General features: G+C 40.2%; 2 protein-coding genes across 3 annotated transcripts; both read right to left on the reverse strand.

Moving 5' to 3' along the window:
• Positions 1 to 31: 31 nt before the first annotated feature.
• On the reverse strand, positions 32 to 5668 carry LOC109908272 (alpha-tocopherol transfer protein-like). The gene is made up of 6 exons (XM_020506874.2): positions 5571 to 5668; positions 4810 to 5095; positions 4351 to 4532; positions 3733 to 3926; positions 3428 to 3538; positions 32 to 3149 (listed from the first exon to the last, which is right to left on the reverse strand). The coding sequence occupies exons 2-6, from the start codon at positions 5085 to 5087 to the stop codon at positions 2865 to 2867; spliced, it is 1050 nt and encodes a 349-aa protein (XP_020362463.1). The 5' UTR covers positions 5088 to 5095; positions 5571 to 5668; the 3' UTR covers positions 32 to 2864.
• A 4859-nt stretch (positions 5669 to 10527) lies between these two features.
• LOC109908273 (hepatocyte nuclear factor 4-alpha) lies at positions 10528 to 20384 on the reverse strand. Of its 2 annotated transcripts, none has more exons than XM_020506877.2 (10): positions 20205 to 20378; positions 18519 to 18693; positions 18119 to 18213; positions 17342 to 17448; positions 17006 to 17161; positions 15798 to 15885; positions 15275 to 15427; positions 14806 to 15042; positions 14477 to 14599; positions 10528 to 13997 (listed from the first exon to the last, which is right to left on the reverse strand). In XM_020506877.2, the coding sequence occupies exons 1-10, from the start codon at positions 20290 to 20292 to the stop codon at positions 13855 to 13857; spliced, it is 1365 nt and encodes a 454-aa protein (XP_020362466.1). In that variant the 5' UTR covers positions 20293 to 20378; the 3' UTR covers positions 10528 to 13854. The 2 variants fall into 2 exon arrangements, with proteins under 2 accessions (XP_020362466.1, XP_020362465.1); XM_020506876.2 differs by having other exon boundaries at positions 13445 to 13997; positions 18089 to 18213; positions 20205 to 20384.
• Between the last annotated feature and the right edge of the window lie 4782 nt (positions 20385 to 25166).

Consider the following 25166-nt stretch of genomic DNA (forward strand, 5'->3'; position numbering starts at 1 on the left):
TGTAGGCCTAGGGTTTTGCAAATCACACATCTGAATTTGAAATGTGTTTATTCATATATTGATCAATGGAGGCCTACTCTAAAATATGAAGAGACTGCAGACATGCTTAGACATCTTAGAAAAATAAACTGATTAGCTAATTACAATATAACATTGTGGAATGTAACTTAATGACAAAATATATATTTTTTAAACAATTTGGCCTTTCATAAAATAATGAATAAAATATAAACTCATGAGTATATAACACATTATGAACACCTGTTTCCATGACATTGAATGACCAGGTGAAAGCTATGATCCCTTATTGATGTCACTTGTTAAATCCACTTCAATCAGTGTAGATGAAGGGAAGGAGACAGGTTAAAGAAGGAACTCAATATTAGGAAGGTGTTCCTAATGTTTGGTATACTCTCTGTCTATTGAGTGAGTTCATCTGCACAATATAACCTAACCTCTAAATGGTCCATCGTAATAATAAAATATTTGGCACAATGACATAGCTCCAGTGTTGCTGGGTGGGTATCCCCATAGCTGGCTTCTGTACCCTGGGTTGAGATTGGTAAAACAAAACATTATGGACCCGTTTCCAGATCACAGCATAGGCAATTTCAATGGCTAATTTCCATTGATCATGCTTTTTAGTCTAGGACTAGGGTTAATCTGTGTCCAGGAAACCTGCCCTAAGTGTTGTTAATGCAAAGAAAACACAAAGTAGCTGTATCTATCTGTAACGTTACATATCAAAATAGTCTGTGGATTCAAACTTGTCTAGAACAATGCATAAACATGGCCATTTCATCTACATACTAGCTATTAAATGTAAAAAATGTTCATGTTAATTTGAGCTATGTTAAATTTAATGTAATACTGTAGTTAGTACTTTTATATCATACAACTATCCACAATTTACAATGCTAGTGGTGGAAATCAAATCAGCATGAGTGACAACTGATCAGGACTAGTTAAATTAATATTAATATGAACAAATGTGCATCAATATTGCTTTGGTGTCACACTGTCATGTAGGTACACTACCATTCAGAAGTTTGGGGTCACTTAGAAATGTCCTCGTTTTTGAAAAGCTAATTTTTTTGACACTAATGTACTTGTCCTCTTGCTCAGTTGTGCACCGGGGCCTCCCACTTTCTATTCTGGTTAGAGTCAGTTTGCGCTGTTCTGTGAGTAGTACACCGTGTTGTACGAGATCTTCAGTTTCTTGATAATTTCTCACATGGAATAGCCTTCATTTCTCAGAACAAGAATAGACTGACAAGTTTCAGAATAAAGTCTTTGTTACTGGCCATTTTGAGCCTGTAATTGAACCCACAAATGCTGATGCTCCAGATACTCAACCAGTCTAAAGGCCAGTTTTATTGCTTCCTTAATCAGAACAGATTTCAGCTGTGCTAACATAATTGCAAAAGGGTTTTCTAAAGATCAATTAGCCTTTTAAAATGATACACTTGGATTAGCTAACACAGGAGTGATGGTTGCTGATAATGGGCCTCTGGACGCCTATGTAGATATTCCTTTCTTTTTTTTTCTATCAACCGTTTCCAGCTACAATAGTAATTTACAACACTAACGTCTACACTATTTCTGATCAATTTGATATTATTTTAATGGACAAAGTGTTTTTCTTTCAAAAACAAGGACATTTCAAAGTGACCTCAAACTTTTGAATGGTAATGTAGGTACACTGCCATGTAGGTACACTGTAGGCTTTGGCGCTCAGTAACTCAGACATTACAGGTCTTGAGTGGTTCAGGAAGAGCATGGCGCCAGCAAAGGCAAGTTCATGGGTTTCAATTCTTGCTGGAATTACATACACATGCTACAATTGTACGCTATCCACTCACTGCACTGTACGTTGCTTTGGATAAAAGTGGCATACTTGTATGCTTACATACAAATTAAACCCCATTCATAACCCCTTGCATATCTATCATTATCAAAAATAGATTAAGGCAAAGTATGTGTCCTGTAACTACATGGTGTTTGAATATCACCTTGCCGATGAAGAGCATCGGTACGTGTATTCTGTAACTACATGGTGCTTGAATATCACCATGCAGATGAAGAGCCTCGGTACGTGTATCATGCAGATGAAGAGCCTCAGTACTTGTATTCTGTAACTACATGGTGTTTGAATATCACCATGCCGATGAAGAGCCTCGGTACTTGTATTCTGTAACCACATGGTGTTTGAATATCACCATGCCGATGAAGAGCCTCAGAACATGTATTCTGAGAAATTAAGGAGAAAGTGGAAGTGAGTGGCATTTCAAATGGGCACAGTCGAACGTCTTCCTCTATGGGAAATAAATCTTACAATGGAAATCAGAGCCATTTTAAAACTCAGAGGCACAAACTACTAAATAAGTAAACATGCATTAGCAGCTCCTGTAAAGCTTCCTTACCAGAACCTAAAGTTGCCTTATGTTTGGCCAATGTGGAGTGTAGTAGGCCCCATATTCATTTTGATCTCAAAGGTAAAAACGGATCCTATATCAGCACTCCTACTCTTGAGACGCTTTTTGAATATGGGCCCAGACATCTCTTTAGCTCTTCCTGTAGTGATTTCTACTAAATAACTTTTGCTGCGTTTATACAGGCAGCCTTATTCTGATTGGTCAAAAGACCAATTAGTGAAAAACAATCAGATCTAAAAAAATATCTGATGTGATTGGTCAAAATAACAATTAGTGGGAAAAATAAACAGTGGTGTCCTCAGTCTGGTCCCAGATCTAGTTCTGTTTTACCAACTATGGTCAATAACCATAGGAGTTGGCAAGACAGCACAAACACATCTGGGACCAGGCTAGTGTCCTCATAGTAGCGAGAGGTGGTGGTGGTCATTATCAGTAACAGTAGTAGAGCTGAGAGCGTAGCCCCCTGAAGGTGTCGTCATCCCTGGCACCACCACCAGGCTGCTCCCCTTCAAACAGCATGGAGTCTGGGAGGACTACGCCCTCTAGAGGATCTGGCTGGCAGAACTCCACTATAAACTCCTCCTCAGAGTCCAGTAATGTCTTTGACCAGGCTGACATGTCAAGGTGTCTGGCCACTCCACCATACTCCTCTGGCAGGACGGATTGAGGAATTTTGCGGTGCAGAGAGCGCAGGTCTGACCCGTGGAGAACGTACTGTATGAAAAAATAAGGGAATTATGTTAGGCTGATGTCTCACAATCACAAAGGATCCTACAGTACTTCAAGAGGGCTTCTGCCCCATGTTCATTTGATTAGGTTTATTCATAATGGCTTTAAAACACTTTGGAAATCACTGAAATCATATCACAACTGTTATACGAGATAAATGTCATCTGAATGCAGTGATCAAATTAACAGGTTACCATGTACAGAAAAAGGAGGATATGTAGAAAGACTCCATATTATGTAAAAGACAAAGAAATGAAACTCACCCTCTCTGCCATCTTCTCCTTCAGGAAAGGCTTAATTATTGCAAAGATCCCTTTGAAAATCCGGGGCTCATTTATGATGTTAACAGCCTTGATTCTTATTGGGAAGCTATCCTGAAATCCAACATTACAATGTCTGTTATTGACAGAAGACACAAGCCATATTTCGAGGGTGTTATGTTTTCAACAATACATATTTGATAAGATACATATTCTAGATAGACCTCAGTGTATTTTGATCATGCTGTCATGGGTGACAATCTCAAAACTTAAATAACAGAACAATAACAAGGTCTTTGATGGCTTACCTGAAGGATGCTGACAACCTTCTTGGCCAGGAACGGGCCCGGATTGGATGCCTGGGACAAGCCCACCCCAGTGTAGTCTGCTAAGATGACGATCCCATTCACCTGAGTCTCCTCTGGCTGAATCAGCTTCTCCAGAGTCAGGTAAATGGCCCGGATGTTGTCCTCAAATGGATAGTCATTTGCTTTCCATTTTCCTGTTGTAAAATAACGTATATTTAGTAACTCTGAAAAAGGCCAAGCATAGGACAATCTGAATCTGTTTTAGCAAGGCTATTATCGGACATGTTTTCAAGATTTAAAAAATTATAGATGTTTATGGGCAGCTATTAGCACCTATGTCATGCATTATACATAGGTCATAAGGGATAGTAAGTAAATACACTTATAATGCCGGTTTGGGTAAAGCAGACAACCAATTTCCGGCTTGTATGAATTAATAAAGTATTCTATTATATGAAGAGGGTGTTCATATAAAGTATTATTCTATTCTTCTATGAAGACAGTGTTCATATAAAGTATTTCCAAATAAAGATCAAAAAATGAGTTAGAGCGCTTCTAGGACATAAAACCCTTCTAGGACATAAAAGAACAGTAGATTGTGTGAGCTAAGACACTGACCAGGTCTGAGACAGAGGATGTAGCATCCATTAAGGTCCGGATGGGGCAGAACAGTCAGGAAGCCCAGGTCTAACACATGTTTGACCGTGGAGGGCTTCAGGTCCTGGAAGACCTCGGGCCAGGCCCGCCGGCTGGTGTGGTAGTTGAGGAGCAGCTGCATGGCACGGTCATAGTCAAACTTCCTGTTGGATGGACAAGGAGACGGGACAGGTCATCATTATGTAAGCTTTAAGATAGAACATCTTCAATAAGATGACACCAGGGCCCTTATTCATAAAGTGCCTTAGAGTATAAGTGCTGATATAGGATCAGCTTTGCCATTCAAATCATAATAATATGATTTTATGGACAGGGGGACCTGATCCTAGATCCGACCTACTGTGAGACGCTTAAGGCCAGTTTCCTGGATCATTGTACAGAGAGCATTATGGGTAGTTACTGTAGTGCATCATGCTTTACCTGGCCCGTAGGAAGCGCAGGAGAAAGGCATCGTCCAGCCTGGTCCGGAGGTTAGGCTGCTCCTTCAGCACCATGTCCCTCAGGGCCTGTGCGTCTCTCAGCCTCCACTCTGGCTTCTCCTGTAGCTCCTCCCGGGCCTTGGCCACCAGCTCAGGAGTCAGAGTGCAGGAGTAGACGGGCGGGGGAGGGCCAGGGAACCAGTGACCAGCCGCTGGTTGTTCCAGAGAAGGAGACCCAAGATCAATGTGCCTCATGGGCTCACTTTCTTCAGACATCATTTTGGCCACTAAAATTTGTATGAATACCACATAAATGTCGGGATTAAACAACACAGCAGAAATATTCGTGATACAAAAAAAATGGATTGGAGAGCATCACAAGACCGTAGAAGGACGTGCGAAATACCACAATTACCACTAGACATCGCTGAGGTCATCGGCAATTAGTCATACACTGTAGCCACACAATTGACTGTATTCTCTAGTCTAGCAGACAGCAACAGCAGTGACCTAAACAAAATACATATCTTGAAAACATTGCCTCTTAAACATTTATACATTTCTCATAATTGCTGATTTTGACAGCGCGGCACTCGTGAAGCCACACGCCTCTGCGGCTTCAGAATACCAGCCAATGGAATTAGTATTTCCAGGGTCGATTTTTTTGTTGTAATATATCATAATTCCATGTCGATTTTCTGAATGTTTTATCAAGACAAATGCTTGCCAAATCATAACAGAACCTGTAAACAACAAACCAACCTGCCTGGAGCAATCCGCGGACAGTTCCGGGTGGTGCGACATTTCTTCTCTCGTTGGAGAGTGTGATGAGCTGCGTCACTCTTCTTCTTCTTCTATGGTATATTGGCGATTGCAGAATTGAATGTGCATCCCGCATTCTACTGTTCAGGATGGAAACAAGACTCCCCCAAAAATGGACTCCCCCAAATATTTTTTAATAACGACCAAATTACCACATTTTTATTTAACCAAATCAAACAACCTTAATGTTAAAATAAATGAACACATCTGATCCTTACACAGGCTGAAGGGGAGACTAAGCTGCAGGACTTGCTACATTGTAACAACAAATCATCATCAAAACTCACTTCATTTAGATAGTGATTTTGGTAGCCTACTACTGTAATGAATCTCTTGGTTTGTCTTTTGTGTGATATATCCACAGCTAAATATGCTATTAGGAATTGTGTTGGCTTTAGTTCGATTTATTTTCAATTAGCATTCATGCATTTATGTGTATTAAATAAAAAATATAATTTATGATACACTTGATATTTCATCCTTGTCAGCCCGTCAGCCTAAAACTGTTAACCTAGGCCTACTATAATGTAAAGTTAAATCCAGGTTTTATACGCACATTTTATCCAGTAGATGGTGCAATTGCACCACAGACTTCAGATGATAGGTTTACACCCGACACCAGGGATAGGCAACTTGGCCTACACCCTAGTGTAGGTTTTAGGCCTATCATTCACTTTTCATCAGAGTGGATTGGTCCCCGTTGCTGACAGGTGTATAAAATTGAGCACACCGCCATGCAATCTCCATAGACAAACATTGGCAGTTGAATGGCCCATACTGAAGAGCTTAGTGACTTTCAACGTGGCACCATCACAGGATGCAACCTTTCTAACAAGTTAGTTTGTCAAATTTCTGCCCTGCTAGGTCTGCCACGGTCAACTGTAAGGGCTGTTATTGTGAAGTGGAAATGGCTAAGAGCAACAACGGCTCAGCCGCGAAGTGGTAGGCCACATAAGCCAACAGAACAGGATCACCGAGTGCTGAAGCGCGTAGCGTGTAAAAATCGTCTGTTCTCGGTTGCAACACTTACTACTGAGTTCCAAACTGCCTGTGGAAGCAATGTCAGCACAATAACTGTTCGTCTGGAGCTTCATGAAATCGGTTTCCATTACAGAGCAGCCACACACAAGCCTAAGATCACCATGCGCAATGCCATACGTTGGTTGGAGTGGTGTAAAGCTCACTGCCATTGGACTCTGGAGCAGCAGAAACCTGTTCTCATGAGTGTTGAAGCATGCTTCTCCATCTGGCAATCCGACTGATGAATCTGAGTTTGGCGGATGCCAGGAGAACGCTACCTGCCCTGATACATAGTGCCAACTGTAAAGTTTGGTGGATGAGGAATAATGGTCTGGGGCTGTTGTTCATGGTTCGAGCTAGGCCCAATAGTTCCAGTAAAGGGACATCTTAACACTACAGTGTACAATGACATTGTAGACAATTCTGTACTTCCAACTTTGTGGCAACAGTTTGGGGAAAGTGCTGAACTGTTTCAGCATGACAATACCACCGTGCACAAAGCGAGGTCCATACAGAAGTAGTTGTCAAGATTGGTGTGGAAGAACTTGACTGTCTTGCACAGAGCCCTCACCTCAACCCCATCAAACACCTTTGGGATGAATTGGAACGTCGACTTCTAGCCAGGCCTAATCACCCAACATCAGTGTCTGACCTCACTATTGCTCTTCTGGCTGAATGGAAGCTAATTAATGCAGAAATGTTCCAACATCTAGTGGAAAGTTCCATGTTTCATGAGCTGAAATAAAAAGATCCTAGACATTTTCCATAAGCACAAAATGCTTATTTCTCTTCAATTTTCTGCACAAATTTGTTTACATCCCTATTAGTGAGCATTTCTCTTTTGGCAAGATAATACATCCACCTGACAGGTGTGGCATATCAAGAAGCTGATTAAACAGAATGATCATTACACAGGTGCACCTTGTTCTGTGACAATAAAAGGCCACTCTAAAATGTGCAGTTTTGTCACAAAACACGATGCCACCGATGTCTCAAGTTTTGAGGGAGCGTACAATTGGCATGCTAACTGCAGGAATGTTGAACAGAGCTGTTGCCAGAGAATTGAATGTTATTTCTCTACCATAAGCCGCCTCCAATGTCATTTTAGAGAATTTGTCAGTATGCCAACTGGCATCACACCCGCAGACCACATGTAACCACGTCAACCCAGGACCTCCACATCCGGCTTCTTCACCTGCGCCACCCGAACAGATGATGATTCGAGGAGTATTTCTGTCTGTAATAAAGCCCTTTTGTGGGGAAAAACTCATTCTGATTGGCTGGTCCTGGCTCCCCAGTGAGTTTGCCTAACTCCCAATTGGGTGAGCCTAAAGCCTCCCAGGCCCACCCATGGCTGCACCCCTGCCCAGTCATGTGAAATGTATGCATTGGCCTAATTAATTTATTTGACTGATTTCATTCTATGAACTCTAACTCAGTAAAACATTTTTTTTACTCAAATCTTTTGGGGCTCAAATAAAATAACTCGCAAGCCGGGTTTTGGCCTGCGGGCCGCCTTGCTGACTCCTACCCTACACAGATTGAGCCCATTGAATTGAACGCTTGCTTTACAACTGGTCTTCTTGAGGATTCAAGGGACTTTCAAGGGACTTTGAATCCTTGAGGATTCAAGGGAAAAATGATAAATAGATACAGTTGAAGTCAGAGGTTTACATACACCTTAGCCAAATACATTTAAACTCAGTTTTTCACAATTCCTGACATTTAATCCTAGTAAGAATTTCCTGTCTAAGGTCAGTTAGGATCACCACTTTATTTTAAGAATGTGAAATGTCAGAATAATAGTAGAGAGAATGATTTATTTTAGTTTTTATTTCTTTCATCACATTGCCAGTCGGACAGAAGTTTACATACACTCAAATAGTATTTGGTAGCATTGTCTTTAAATTGTTTAATTTGGGTCAAACGTTTCGGTAGCCTTCTACAAGCTTCCCACAATAAGTTGGGTGAATTTTGACTCATTCCTTCTGACAGAGCTGGTGTAACTGAGTCAGGATGTAGGCTTCCTTGCTCGCACACACTTCTTCAGTTCTGCCGACAAATATTCTATAGTATTGAGGACTTTGTTGTCCTTAAGCCATTTTGCCACAACTTTGGATGTATGCTTGGGGTCATTGTTCACTTGGAAGACCCATTTGCGACCAAGCTTAATGTTTCTTTCTCATGATACCATCTATTTTGTGAAGTGCACCAGTCCCTCCTGCAGCAAAGCACCCCCACGACATGATGCTGCCACCCCTGTGCTTCACGGTTGGGATGTTGTTCTTTGGCTTGCAAGCGTCCCCCTTTATCCTCCAAACATAACGATGGTCATTATGGCCAAAGAGTTTTATTTTTGTTTCATCAGACCAGAGGACATTTTCCAAAAAGTGCGATCTTTGTCCCCATGTGCAGTTGCAAACAGTAGTCTGGATTTTTTAATGGCAGTTTTGGAGTAGTGTCTTCTTCCTTGCTGAGCGGCCTTTCAGGTTGTCGATATAGGACTAATTTTTCTGTGGATATAGATACTTTTGTACCTCTTTCCTCCAGCATTTTCACAAGGTCCTTTGCTGTTGTTCTGGGATTGATTTGCACTTTTCGCACCAAAGTACGTTCATCTCTAGGAGACAGACCGCTTCTCCTTCCTGAGCGGTATGACGGCTGCGCGGTCCCATGCTGTTTATACTTGCGTACTATTGTTTGTACAGATGAACGTAGTACCTTCAGGTGTTTGGAAATTGCTCCCAAGGATGAACCAGACTTGTGGAGGTCTTCAATTTCTGAGTTCTTGGCTGATTTCTTTACATTTTCCCATGATGTCAAGCAAAGAGTTTGAAGGCATGTAAACTTCAGACTTCAACTGTAGACCATAGCCTATATTGAATTGTCGCTGTTCCATGCTCCTGAACATGCCTGTAAGATAACACTACTCCAAAAATTGGACCACAATAACAAACTCATAGTAGACCTATTGTGAGAAATGGAGGGAAAGGAGGAAGGGGCAGCGATAGGGTACATACAACATGCTGGAAAAAAGAGTTGGTTGAGTCCACCTATGATGAAATGCCTACTCCGTAACCCATCATAAAAGGCATTAATAGTGGGGAAGATATCACTGACATTTCTTCTTTACTCAAGAGGAAATATTGGAAAAGCTTTGAAGTGAGGCGCCTGCTTCCTTTGACCTCTATCTGCAATTACTTTATGACCTTTTATCAGCCTGAAGAAACACGCCTACTAATTATCCTGACGATGCATTGCCACGTAGGCAACAGCTTGTATCATTCGTCACCCACTGGCCACACACTGGTTGAACCAAAAACATTTCCACATCCTTTCAATAAAATTAAGTTTAATCAACCTGGAATAGACGTTGAATTGACGTCTATGCCCAGTGGTCAGACACTAAAAAACAGCCAACAAGCAGTTTAAACTGGTTTTGAAATGTCACTCCAAATCTTTAGCCAGGGTTAACCTGTCCTTGATAAAGAAACATTGGATACCATTATGGCCATTGGTTATCATCCATGTTACAATAGCATAATCATTGAGAAATACTCATCTTGATTGTAGGCTTCATCTTCATTAATCACAGCTTAGTTATAACTCAGGACAGTAAAATGAAGATAACAAACCATCTCGTTTGCTCATTCACTTAACTTGTACAATATTGACTTAGCCAGCAAAGTGTCAGAGTGTGACAGGGGAAGACCTCTGAAATAATGTTAACAAAATGTTATATTTTTCCTCCTGACATAAGGGTTTACCAGAAGCTATCCTGCTACATTTACAGTTCATCTCCTACAGTTTAAGGTTGCATGTCCTTTTGTACGTTAACATCTGCTCTTATTGAAATAAAGCACAGTACAATGCAATGTAAAAATAAACCTTGACATTTTATTCATCTTCACATTGTAAGGTGAAACACATTGCCCATCTTTGCAGTACAAGGCGGTACAGATGACAAGGCACCATGTATTTTGTCATGTAGTTATAATACCGTCACAAAATAACATTCTATGGTAAAAAATTTAAAAAACACTACAAGGTCTTTACAGTAGAACTGAAGATAAAAATGGAATGGGTAAAACATTATGAATTCATCAACCTGTGAATGCCTGTTGCAGGATAAATCAATGTTAAAGTTTACATAACTGGCCATACATGGATTTAACATTTTACTTTATGGGTTGGTTATGAAGGCTTCTTCTAACCCATTGCTTTGTACTACATATAATAATATGATTAAATTATATCTTTACATTAATATATCTAGTATATAAATCCAAAAATGGATGTATTAACTACAGATTGCCCCATTTAAGTCTATCAAAAGTGTGCCAGTTTGAGCATGTGTCCATTAGGACTATGGATGTCTTTTTTTTATCAGCATGAATTTGATTAATAAAAGCCCCACTTTTATTCCATAGGCTGGGATCAGCACTATGCAGCTGTTGCAAGAGCGCATTTTTCACTGGCGATCCACTGGTTTCAAAAACAATGATTGATAGGCAGCTTAAACTTGTTGAATTCAACCGCTATTGTGTTCAAATATACATTAAATTTGTGAACAGCCATCCAACAACAACCACAATCCGTAAGGCGCAAATAGCTAAATGAGAGGGCAGCAGTGTGATTCACATCAATGCGCTATGTAGATATCAATAGTAAATTATATCCGCATCGCCATAGACTACACCACGGCTGTCATCCTTACCTCAAAGCGTTTATTCAAATTTAATAATTTATGGATACCGACAGCAGTTGCACCATTGGAAGACATAGCTTGGACTGTAGCCTACAAAAGCACATTCCTGCTGTTTTCCTGCGATCCATCAAACACGTTTGGTGTGTCATCGTAGTGGACTCTGATTTGTGCTCAGACTCGCTCAGGTGGAACACATTTAAATGTGCGCCTTTTTTCAATGATGATGTGAATGTCATTGAGAAAACAGAGAAGTGTCAAATATTTTTTTCGCAATCATCCTGTTTGAAGTAATCATCTAGTTTTTGCAAAAGTATCTAATCTGATTGCAATATTTTTGCTTGTAACGTAACGGGTTACAGTTGTTGTAATCCCTTACATGTAACGGATTACATTTAATCCGTTACATGTAATCCGGATTACATTTAATTACATTTAATCCGTTACTCCCCAACCCTGGTATTAAATTAACTGAGCTGTTTTAATTCAAACATTTAAGCGTTTTACTACACAACTAGCGAATTCCAGTGCATATAGACAGGGATATCTTAATCCTGGATTTCAAGTACACGATAGCTTTAAAAAGCTAAATATGTCCTTTCAGAACCAATTGACTGCCTATCATACCTGTATATCTCCATCTGTCACATAATTACATTATTTAAAAACATGATAATATCATTGTATTATTTTTTCTGGGTACAAGTTGTGAGTGACTATATCAGTCAACAAGACTTGTATTGCCATTGACAACAATCTTTAAAATACTGTGTAACAACAACATCATGATCTGCCTCATCACAGATATGAGGCCTGTTTGTAACATTTATACAATTGAAATGTGATTAAGAAAATATATCTAACATGTATACAGTTATATTTTATTTACCAATTCATAATTTGAAATCTGTGTATAAAGACATAGATAACCTGTACAGCTACAGTACCAGTCAAACGTTTGGACACATCTACTCATTCAAGGGGTTTTCTTTAATTTTACAATTTTCTACATTGTAGGACAATAGTGAAGACATCAAAACTATGAAATAATACATGTGGAATCATGTAGTAACCAAAAAAGTGTTAAACAAATTAAAATATATTTTACATTTGCGATTCTTCAAAGTAGCCACCCTTTTCCTTGATGACAGCTTTGCACACTCTTGGCATTCTCTCAACCAGCTTCATGAGGTAGTCACCTGGAATGCATTTCAAATAACAGGTGTGCCTTGTTAAAAGTTCATTTGTGGAATGTCTTTCCTTCTTAATGCATTTGAGCCAATCAGTTGTGTTGTGACCAGGTAGGGTGGGTATACAGAAGATAGCCCTATTTGGTGAAAGACCAAGTCCATATTATGTCAAGAACAGCTCAAATAAGCAAAGAGAAACGACAGTCCATCATTACTTTAAGACATGAAGGTCAGTCAATACAGAACATTTCAAGAACCTTGAAAGTTTCTTCAAGTGCAGTCGCAAAAACCATCAAGCACTATGATTAAACTGGCTCTCATGAGGACCGCCACAGGAAAGTAAGACCCAGAGTTACCTCTGCTGCAGAAGATAAATTAATTAGAATAACTGCATCTCAGATTGCAGCCCAAATAAATGCTTCACAGAGTTCAAGAAACACACATCTCAACATCAGCTGCTCAGAGGAGACAGCGCGAATCAGGCCTTCATCGTCAAATTGCTGCAAAGAAACCACTACTAAAGGACAGCAGTGATACGCCATCAGATCTGTTCGGCGCTTAGTGGTACTGTCATTTGTTTTTCAACAGGACAATGACACAAAATACACCTCCAGGCTGTGTAAGGGCTATTTGACCAAGAAGGAGAGTGATGGAGTCCTGCATCTGATGACCTGGCCTCCACAATCACCCGACCTCAACCCAATTGAGATGGTATGGGATGAGTTGAACCGCAGAGTGAAGAAAAAGCAGCCAACAAATGCTCAGCATATGTGGGAACTCCTTCAAGATGGTTGGAAAAGCATTCCAGGTGAAGCTGGTTGAGCGAATGCCAATAGTGTGCAAAGCTGTCATCAACTATTTTGGTTACTACAGGATTCCATATGTGTTATGTCATAGTTTTGATGTCTTCACTAATATTCTACAATGTAGAAAATAGTATAAATAAAGAAAAACCCTTGTATGAGTAGGTGTGTCCAAACCTTTGACTGGTGCTGTATGTCAAAGAGCATACTGTATCAAATTGCCCATGAATGAGGTTGTTCTAGCCGTTTGCAATTTCAGCTTGATACTACATGCAATAATATGAGTAGGCCTACCATAGGTACTGTACCTCAGCTGGGGATTAGTTTACTAATGTATCCCAACTGTACAGTACACTCCCTGAGATTTTTGGAAAATATGCATTTCTCACTAATGAGAATTGTTGTTGCACCTTTATACTGAGCATGTTTACAGAGAAACATATGCTAGCAAAGATGGTAAAATTGTAAATGCTTTGTTGGATGGGTTTGTGGGGTCCAGTTCTGTGTTAGATGGCTTCTTGCTTGGTGATGGTGAGCTGAGGAATGGAGATAGGATGCTTGGGCACAGTGGCTATAACCCCTTGAGCCATTTTATAGTGTTCTGAACTGGAGACTGTGGGAGGAGAGGGGATTGGGGTTCCAGGAGTGGCTGCAACAAACCAGAAATGATCAATTAGTGGAGGAATTAACAAAAGTCGGGTTAACAAACAAATCAACATATTTACCTTGTGGCATGACATTACTTGAAAAAATATGAATATATTCAGACAAGGAATAAGTACATTTGTGACATTTTCTGAGGGCATTAAAAAAGTTAATAAAAAATAACAGACATTTTCTTTGACAAAGCAAGCCTGATTAGTCTCTCTGAATAACTTCTTAGTGGATTATTCTGCCAAGATTGTGTGTCTTTCCAACTACCTGACTCTGTTACACATGGCAGTGGATTGATGTCACTGAGCTCACTGTTGGTTGAGAATCTCAAGCATTTTTTTTCTAATTTTGGGGTCAGTGTCCGGGACACAGCTTTCAGTGCTTTTTAATCCAGAACTAGGCTTAATCTGTCTCTGGGGAACCAACACTTGGAGTTGGACATTTGGGGTCTGGCATGTAGTTATTGATACTCACAGATTTGGCCATTGTGGATGGAAGTAGCCATGTTGCTTGAAACGATGGCATTGTTGCTGAGGTGTTCCTGAACCAGATGTGGATGCAGAGAGTGAGGTGTGTGAGGTGCCTCAGTAGCAGAACCTGAGGAAAACAACCCCCCAAACAGTTAATTTTCTCCTTCACTGTCCTTCGGTAATAGAGTATGATATTCAACTAGCATTCTATCATATTGAAGAGTGTAAACTTCTCTAACCAATAGAACTCAAGGAAAGTTGTTTTGTATTAAATTATTTTGGCATTAGATTGAGTCCTTTTACTTTCTTTGTAACAATATCAAGATGTCTAACCTCCTAAGAGCATCTCTTGGAGCAGGTTGTCAATCTTGGCCATGCCAAAGAGTTTGACCAACTGTATCTGTTCGATCATCTGCCAGGTGATGCTCTGTAGTGTGGGCAGCAGCAGGAGCAGCTCTCCGAAGCGTCCCCGGGAGTCATACTGCCGGTCGTTGATGTAGTCCTCTAGGCTGACCTGAACCTGGTACCGCATCCGCTTGATCTTACCTGGGTCACTCAGACCTTTGGCATCTGGAGCAGGAGAGAGTAGGCATTTGGTTAACAGCTTGGTCACTCGCTGCACGGACACGTTGCTCATATAACAGGCATTCTTAGTCACTAGTTTAGTTGCTCACTGGTTACATAGTTTTTTTGTTTTGCAACATAAATGTTACTGCCCTAGAATGCTTCATATGATGTCTCACTGTTTGAATCAGATGATAGGCTGTTCATTTTAAAAGTGACGTTGTGTTCCATGTAATACCTGGATCGAAGAAAACAATGGCTTTCAAACAAGCGTATTCATTGTCGTCTATCTGGAGTTCCTGGAAGGACAGCACTAGCTCGTCCAGAATTCTCACTGCTACCCGGCACACTTCCATCTCCGGGCAGTTCCGGGGAATAATGTGGTCATTTCCTATAAGGAACAGAAACCAATAAATGCCATGCCGAATCACTCTGTGATTTTTTTGATGATTTTGCCCCCCTCCCAAACAAATATCATATTGCTAGCATAACTCTTATGTAACTAGTCTATTATATTACATAACTATTATATGACATGGTGTAATTATAATAATAATATTACTTTGGTGTGTGCTTATATTTTTACAAGTGTGTATCAGTTACCATATGCATGCGTTAATTGGAAATGTGATTTTTGCATATACCAAATCCACCTGAGACACGCTCGGAGAATGGGGTCACTGCCAGGGTCTACCATTATTAATGATGACCCTGGAGCAATTAGATGGTGTACAGTAGCTAATATCTTATCTTGAGTTTACCTAGTAACAGGAGGTCCTTGTACAACATAGACCTCTTTGCAGCTCCAATCAGAAGATTCTCTCCTGCATGGGCTCGCAGCAATGCCACCTGAAATAAAGGAAATCCTTTCATTATTAATCACTGGGCAAAAACTGGTTGAATCAACCAAGGTTGCCAGGTGAACAGTGTTTCCCCAACACATTGGTGCGGCTGGCTTCTGGGTTGGATGTGCGCTGTGTTAAGAAGCAGTGCGGCTTGGTTGGGTTGTGTATCGGAGGACGCATCCCTTCAACCTTCGTCTATCCCGAGCCCGTATGGGAGTTGTAGCGATGAGACAAGATAGTAGCTACTAAACAATTGGATACCATGAAGAGAAAACAGGGTAAAAAAAAAACTTAAAAAAACACCGCCTCTGAACTTCTCTATGAAACAATGCATTTTATTTTTTATTAACCTTTTTTTTAACCTTTATTTAATTAGGCAAGTCAGTTAAGAACAAATTCTTATTTACGATGATGGCCAACACCGGCCCAATCTGGACGACGCTGGGACAATTGTGCGCCACCCTACGGGACTCCCAATCACAGCTGGTTGTTATACAGCCTTGATTCAAACCAGGGTGTCTGTAGTGACACCTCAAGCACTGAGATGCAGTGCCTTAGACCGCTGCGCCACTCGGGAATCCCAATTTGATAAGATATGGAAAATATTACATCACTTCTGCCAATCACACCTAACCATTAAACAAGTAACCTTTCATACCACCTTTAAGGTCACTGAAGAGCTAACCAGAGATTCTCACAGAGAGAGAGTCAAGTAAATGTGTGAAGATACACCTGATGGATCCCTCACTAATTCAACATCAGCAAATCAGTTACCAAAGCCCTGGTTGTCACGGTGTTAATGATTCTGGAATAGTTCTGATCAGAGATACAACTATCAAACTAGCTCATCATATTCTAACTGGACTCGAAGGTCTTAAAAAACAGCAGCAGCAGCACTCCATACTCAAAATGCTGACCGAAGAGCTTTATATTCCCTGGACACATAGCTTCAAGTTGTTCTTTTTAAGAATCCCAATAATGTCATTATCAGACCAGTTTCTGGCCTTATATTGCATGCTTTTTAGTCCAGGACAAAACAGCCCCTAAAATGCAGTACCCCTGAATGAGAGTAGTATGGTTTAGTCTAACCTAGTCTGTCACTGTTAAATCTAATGCAACCTTACCTGGTCATCCAGGGGCAGGTCACAGAAGGCAGGGATGTACTTGGCCCATTCCACCAACACCAGCAGCTGCTGTTTCATTGATTCACACACATCTGTGATGGTCGCTACCTTTTTTGTCCTGATGTCACCATTCAGTATAGGTCCAGGTGAGGATATCTACACATACAGAATTAAAAATGAATGAGTCTCCTATGTATTCATAGCCAAATTATCAACATAATTTATTTAACCAAAATAAATTGAAATCCATTCTATTCAGTACAACTGGGGCAAATAAAAATGAGTTTTAAATACTTACATGATTTCGATCGAAAAAGCCATATCCATGGGCCTTACCTGTCTTGAGAGTACATCTGCCTGGATAAGTGCATTGATAGATGGTAAACTGCTGTCTTCATAGCTAGATCTCCTAGTGCTGATTCTGTCTCTCTCGTTTTGTACAGCTGAGAAACAATAGAAACATAAACCGGCTATCAGAATAGAATAAATACTCTATTGTTCACTAGAAATGGTTTAGTCAAAGCACTCCCCATTTTCTCAGACACACTCTAACTCACTTCACAAACCTACAAAGTCATTCAACTCAAATATTCCATTCCATGTGCAGTAAAAAACATATGTAATAAACAGTGCGTAGATTATCTGACAGACATTCATAGTTCCTAGTGGGTTATTAGCATTGACTCAGAACAGTATTGGGAGAAAACATTCTCCCAGGGCTGATGTGTTTATTAGTATGTGTGGCTATAACTCCCTCACAGAAGTTTTCGCTCAGCATAAGCTGGTCATAGAATTCAGTGAATCATGGAGTGAACATTAACAAAGTGCTGCTCTCATGGCTCTTGCAACATACCCTACTCTGAGCCATGAGAAGTCCCAATGGCTCTGCTCCTCTCTACAATTCTATGATAGGGACTGGCTGATACAAATGGAACGTTCTAGTTCTAGAATATACCTTACCAGAGATGATTAAATCATAACTGCTAGTGTCATCACATTGTGTAGAGACTGAGTATAATACGTAATAACACAATATGGCTACATAAGCCACTCTCAATGTTGTCATTCTTTCATTCTAATTACCATTTGAATGAAGTTGAATGAATTGTATACCTTCTTTTTTCATGCCAGCTCGAAAGCATTTCTTCAATCGACAGTATCTGCATTGATTCCTCTTGTCTTTGTCCACAATACACTGTCTGCTGAACCTGGGAAGTGAGTTTGAAGAAGGCTTGATTATTAAGGGCCTATTGAGTAGATTGCAGTTAGAAGACTCTTGTTGAATATGCCAGTGCTATTGCAACCTACTGTAGAACGTTGAAGTCTATTGGTTTCTCTCAAGGCCTAGCTACATCAGTTTGATATTGCAACTGTCAATGAACACCCCATCTATGTACAGGTGCTGTATCCCAATCCCAAAAGTTGTCAAATGTAATAGTATTTTATTGTAAATGCCCAAGGATACGATGGTCAATGTCTTTGCTCTTGTGTGTAATATTGGCCTAAACCTCACCTGCATGAATACATGTGGTTTTTGCGAACGCTCCGACGGAAGAAGCCTTTGCAGCCGTCACAGCTGGAGGCCCCATAGTGTTTGCCCGTGGCCCTGTCCCCACAGATGGCACACAGGGTGCCCGCTCCGAGGTGGTTGGCTGCATTCATGTTGGCACTCTCAGCCGGCGAGGAGTCTGAAGCAACAATGGACAAAGACATATTTTATACAGTATATTTTAGATGTATCTAGACGTATCACCCTATGCTTAAGAGTATGGAGTGAGAGATAGAGAGAGATATTCCTTATCAAGTCAGGGGCTCTTTGGGCCATCAATGTTGGACATGAGATAGAGGATATGTGCAGTTATGTGATTCAAAATCAAAACTAAAAGATATTTATGAGGGCTATATAAAGTAATTAAATCATGAACTGCTATGTTGGTGGAAGATAACCTGAGCGAGTGTAGGGATGGATGTTATGGAATAACTAGTGGTCAACAGTTTGAGAGAACTAGAGGAAAGGTCATTCATTTAAATCATTTGTTACTTTAACCAGAATGTTTTTCTACAAAATGTGAAAAATGTAATCTTTTTTTATTTTTTACTCTTAGCTCTCTCAGTCCTCATTTATTGACTAATATAATCAATATATTGACTGAATATAACTTAGGTCATTCACTATTGTCCCTCTAACTAACTAACCAACATACTTTCAAAGAAAACAGATATTTTGATTCATTTCAAAAGGTGAGAGCGACATTAATTTGTTGACTACATCAGGTGATTACATTAAAGTCAGTGGCATTGCTGGTTACTCTTATACTGCTTATACGTCACATTAAGTTACTCTTATTAATACCTGTGCATTAAAGCTGTAATTAAACTAGTAACATCTAAAGTAGAAATAAACGGCATTGTATTGTATGCTGTTTAAGTATCATAAAACAATTGAATTTTGTGAGGATTAAACAGTTCAATAATTAAGGCATATCAAAGATGATATTGGCCATGCAATGTAAGTGTCTTTCAAGGGTCATTGCTTTTTCATCCTGCAAGGAAGTTGTTTCATTTTAGAATCAGGTTCACAGCCAAATGTCATGGGAGAGTAGAAAGGACAATTTCTCACTTTCAAAAAGCATATATCATGCTGTCACACAACTTTGTGAAATGTTTTTCTCATTTTATGGACCTCAAAATGCCGAACATAGATGTAGGTAACAAGAGAGAGATGTCCATGTCTCTTAAATCACTATCGCATAGTATGAATATCTATTCGTTGTAATTCTATCTTAAGTGAAATATGACCACTATACCATAACAATCTACATGTTACAACAGGAGAAGGTAATTCTCTACCAAATGGTTGTTTCACCACCAAATTATCCAGATGCATTGTGTGTATTGTGCAAAACCCCTGAATGTTTTACAACTGCAAGAAGAGGGGATAATATTATCAGGAAAGAAGCACATTATCATCCATTAGCATCCAATACAAGATGGACAACTGAGAGCTGCTCTTGATAACAGCAACTAAAACCCTCCGTCCACAACTGACCTGTCCAAAAGTTTAACGTATGGGTGGTCCTGGGAATCAAACCCACTATCCTGGTGTTGAACGCCATCCTCTACCAACTGAGCTACAGAAGACCAGTTTAATAGCTAAAAGTCTCAAAGTTCAACCAGGTAATGTGTAACTCTGACTCACCTGAGCCCATGGAGAGCACTTGCATGTTTTCAAACTCCAGGGTGGTATAGGCTGGGTCCAGGGCATCGCTATAGTCTGCCATATCCATGTCTACTAGTTCTTTGGACAAACAAATTCCCTCTCAGCTACCTGACAGTGGGGAAAAAGATTTGTCCAAGAGGCTAAGTGCCCCCCCTGCACCCCTCCTCCCCCTTCTCCCATATTTGGCCAAGCTCCTCCTCATAAAAGTAGATAGAGATACCTCTGAGTATTCGATGGGGACAGTCTCTCCTCCAGAGCTCCGGAGGAGGAGGCCATGAGGAGCCTGGTTGTGACTGACAGGAGGAGCCTCCTCCCAGTTAGGCTGCTAACCAGAGGAGGGCTGGGGTGAATGTCAAGTTGATATTTAACTATACTCCTCTATTGGTGTATCACAGTTGTTTTTCTCTCAAAGATAACATAACTTGGAACTCTCAATCTTTCCCTTCTCTCTCTCTCCTTCCTTCTTTCTCTTTCCACCGTGCTGTCAGTAATAGATCAACGATTATACTATGAGACATAAAATGTTGAATCTCAGCCAAATCATTGCGCTTTACTTGCTTGACATCACCTCTTGTTGTTTCCTGCCAGTTTAAACCAGTTGTCCATCAGATAACTGAATGTCTTTGACCAAAAATAGGAAGCTCCACTTGTAGGCCTTTCAAAGAATGCCAAGACACTCTTACCCCATGCCTCCAGCACCAAAAAAATTATCTTATCATATGGATTCTTATTGCAATCTGAAATCACACCGATTGTTTTAGCCTTTTAGCTAAATGTCTTAATCAAATGTATACTCAATGTGAAGAGAGGTGCAGCTCAACAGGAAGTAATGCATAATGAGGGGGCCTGCCAACAGTCTGGATTCAGATCTACAGTACCAGTCGAAAGTTTGGACACACCTACTCATTCAAGGGTTTTTCTTTATTTTTGCTATTTTTTACACTGTAGAATAATTGTGAAGACATCAAAACTATAAAATAACACATATGGAATCATATAGTAACCAAAAAAGTGTTAAACAAATCAAAATATATTTTATATTTGAGATTCTTCAAAGTAGCCACCATTTGCCTTGATGACAGCTTTGAACACTCTTGGCATTCTCTCAACCAGCTTCATGAGGTAGTCACCTGGAATGCATTTCAATGAACATGGAATTTCTTTCCTTCTTAATGTGCTTGAGCCAATCATTTGTGCTGTGACAAGGTAGGGGTGGTATGCAGAAGTCCATATTATGGCAAGAACAGCTCAAATAAGCAAGGGAAAACAACAGTCCATCATTACTTTAAGACATGAAGGTCAGTCAATATGGAACATTTCAAGAACTTTGAAAGTTTCTTCAAGTGCAGTCGCAAAATTCATCAAGCGCTATGATGAAACGGTCTCTCATGAGGACTGCCACAGGAAAGGAAGACCCAGAGTTACCTCTGCTGCAGAGGATAAGTATGTATTTTTTATTTATTTTTCTATTTAACCTTTACTTAACCAGGTAGGCTAGTTGAGAACAGGTTCTCATTTACAACTGCGACCTGGCCAAGATAAATTATAGCAGTGTGAACAGACAACAACACAGGGTTACACATGGAGTAAACAATAAACAAGTCAATAACACAGTAGAAAAAATAAGAAAAAAGTCTATATACATTGTGTGCAAAAGGCATGAAGAGGTAGGCGAATAATTACAATTTAGCAGATTAACACTGGAGTGATAAATGATCAGATGGTCATGTGCAGGTAGAGATACTGGTGTGCAAAAGAGCAGAAAAGTACATAAAAACAGTATGGGGATGAGGTAGGTAAATTGGGTGGGCTATTTACCGATGGACTATGTACAGCTGCAGCTATCGGTTAGCTGCTCAGATAGCAGATGTTTAAAGTTGGTGAGGGAGATAAAAGTCTCCAACTTCAACGATTTTTGCAATTCGTTCCAGTCACAGGCAGCAGAGAACTGGAAGGAACGGCGGCCAAATGAGGTGTTGGCTTTAGGGATGATAAGTGAGATACACCTGCTGGAGCGCGTGCTACGGGTGGGTGTTGCCATCGTGACCAGTGAACTGAGATAAGGCGGAGCTTTACCTAGCATGGACTTGTAGATGACCTGGAGCCATATTAGAGTTACAAGCCAGAAATTGCAGCCCAAATAAATGCTTCACAGAGTTCAAGTAACAGACACATCTCAACATCAACTGTTCAGAAGAGACTGCGTGAATCCGGCCTTCATGGTCAAATTGCTGCAAAGAAACCCCTACTAAAGGACACCAATACGAAGAAGAGACTTGCTTGGGCCAAGAAACACGAGCAATGGACATTAATCGGTGGAAATCGGTCCAAATTTGAGATTTTTGGTTCCAAACGCAGTGTCTTTGTGAGACGCAGAGTAGGTGAACGGGTGATCTCTGCATGTGTGGTTCCCACCATGAAGCTTGGATGGTGGTGTGATGGTGTGGGGGTGCTTTGCTGGTGACACTGTCTGTAATTTATTTAGAATTCTAGGCGCACTTAACCAGCATGGCTACCACAGCATTCTGCAGTGATACGCCATCAGATCTGGTTTGCTCTTAGTTGGACTGTCATTTGTTTTTCAACAAGACAATGACCCAACACACCTCCAGGCTGTGTCAGAGCTATTTGACCAAGAAGGAGAGTGATGGAGTGCTGCATCAGATGACCTGGCCTCCACAATCATCCGACCTCAACCCAATTGAGACGGTTTGGGATGAGTTGGACCGCAGAGTGAAGGAAAAGCAACCTACAAGTGCTCAGCATATGTGGGAACTCCTTCAAGACTGTTGGAAAAGCATTCCAGGTGAAGCTGGTTGAGAGTCAAAGGCAAAGGGTGGCCTTTGCCTTGTTTAACAATTGTTTGGTTACTACATGGATCCATATGTGTTATTTCATAGTTTTGATATTATTCTACAATGTTAAAAATTGTTTAAAAAAATAAAGATAAACCCTAGTTGTGTCTAAACTTTTGACTGGTACTGTACTTCCAAATGTAATATGTCTCTGGTAAATCTCAGTTAATTATTTCGTAATAAACAAGGGAAATAACTATTGCTGAAAATAACTTGTTGCCTTTATGCAAAGGAGTTCACTGTTTCACAAAATGCTGTACACACGTTACATACCAAAGCAGTGTGACCCAACTCTTCAGAAACTTGCTCCTTAGCGTCAAATTCAAGGCTTTTAGAGCACTTTTTGGTCACTAATGTCATTGGTTTGTGATGGTAGGAGCCTATGTTTGTAGGACTGCATTGGGATACGTTCAAGTAACGTATTAGAAAGCTTCCAGCAGGATTAACAATGTAAAGTGGCTTAACAAGAATTTGACAACAGAATGCACTGTCAGAGAAGTTTACTATTATATGTTCATAAAATGACATTAAACATTGAATACAGTTGAGTATTAACTCGAATACAGTAAACATTTGTTTCCCCCGGCCTGTAAAGCAACTGATTTTAGAAGAATAAATGTTGCAGAATACGCAAATAAGGTGGCCCCACAGGATGAGTAAATGTGCCATGGTAAACAGTAGTGTTGTAATTGAAGAAGGGAACGTGCCAGTACACTACAAGCCACAGGTCAATGATCTAGGGTTCACAGAGACCTCAAAGCAGTTAAACGCAGGCTGGTGAACCCGAGAACCACCCACCCAAAGCATATAGGATTCATAAAATAAAATCTCTTCTTCCGAGTTTACCATCGTAACATTCCTGTGGTTAAGTCGGTCACTGTGATCCGCCTGAGAGTGTAGAGAAGAGCAAATATTGACTAAAATGTATCCAAATCATATCAGAAGCCAATATGGGAGACACCATCTTGATTAATGTTTGGTAGAATTACATTGCCCAGGATAACCAGTTAGATGGATGAAAACAAGTTTAGCATAACAAACAAAACGGCACCAAAGAACCTTGTCTTCTTTAAACTTTAGAGAGGAATATTTGTAACCAATAACATTTTTTATCAATGGATGACAAGAGGTGGTCAAATAGAACATGCAACTAATCTAGGGCCTCGCCAGAGCTTCTGGGTGTCCGTGTTTCATAAGTCTGAACAGAGGTCATTACATTGCTTACTTCTCCACATCTTAGGTAGACATAGACTCTAGAGTAACGCCTCTCAAGTGCCCACATTTGCTCATGTTTGCTTGAGCACCAAGGCAGTAATGATCACTCTATTCCCTATATAGTGCTCTATGGGCCCTGGTCAAAAGTAGTGCACTAGGGAATATGGTGACATTTGGGACACAAACATAGACTCTGTTGGAGTGCCCTTCAAGGGCCTCATTCACCACGGCAGTAATGATGGTGAAGCTAGAGGGAAATCTGTGTGACGGAATGAAGAGAACGAGTCACTTAGAACAAATCTTATCTCCTTAGCCATTAAACGTCTTTATTATCGCCAGCTCACGTCTTCATTTTCTGTGAACTCCTCCAAGGGCAATCATATACTGCTCCATAAAGTGTAATCTGCAAGGTTAAGACTTTCTTAATCACACTCAGGCAGTGACAGACTGTTCAGGTTTAGAAAGATACTGATAGCAACATTTTGGATCATCACCTTAAACTCACATAACTTGTCTACGTTTTAGTAACTGATATTGATTTTTTTCACGATTTACATGTCATTTACATAATGATAACAGCATAACATGTCATAGTACTCAAAATGTAATCTTGAATTATTATATATATTCTTAGTAACTATTTCATTTGTCATGCTTTTGCACATATGGAGAGTTCTATCATATCAGGTTGTATGTTTAAGCAATAAGGCACGAGGAGGTGTGGTATATAGCCAATGTACCACAACTAAGGGGTGTTTTTATGCACAATGCAACGCGGATTGCCTGGACACAGCCCTTAGCCGTGGTATATTGGTCATATACCACAAACCCCCCAATGCCTCATTGCTTTTATAAACTGGTTACCAACATA

This window comes from Oncorhynchus kisutch, linkage group LG17, assembly GCF_002021735.2.
Source record: "Oncorhynchus kisutch isolate 150728-3 linkage group LG17, Okis_V2, whole genome shotgun sequence".
Classification (NCBI taxonomy): domain Eukaryota; kingdom Metazoa; phylum Chordata; class Actinopteri; order Salmoniformes; family Salmonidae; genus Oncorhynchus; species Oncorhynchus kisutch.

Coding starts and splice junctions, on each gene's coding strand:
- LOC109908272 (XM_020506874.2), bottom strand. CDS start 5,087: ATGATGTCTGAAGAAAGTGAGCCCATGAGGCACATTGATCTTGGGTCT. Junction 4,533..4,809: donor CTGCGCTTCCTACGGGCCAG/GTAAAGCATGAT, acceptor TCCATCCAACAG/GAAGTTTGACTATGACCGTG. Junction 3,539..3,732: donor AGGTTGTCAGCATCCTTCAG/GTAAGCCATCAA, acceptor GTTGGATTTCAG/GATAGCTTCCCAATAAGAAT.
- LOC109908273 (XM_020506876.2), bottom strand. CDS start 20,292: ATGGATATGGCAGACTATAGCGATGCCCTGGACCCAGCCTATACCACC. Junction 17,449..18,088: donor CATTCAACTTCATTCAAATG/GTAATTAGAATG, acceptor ATTGTTTCTCAG/CTGTACAAAACGAGAGAGAC. Junction 13,998..14,476: donor CATCCACAATGGCCAAATCT/GTGAGTATCAAT, acceptor GGTTTGTTGCAG/CCACTCCTGGAACCCCAATC.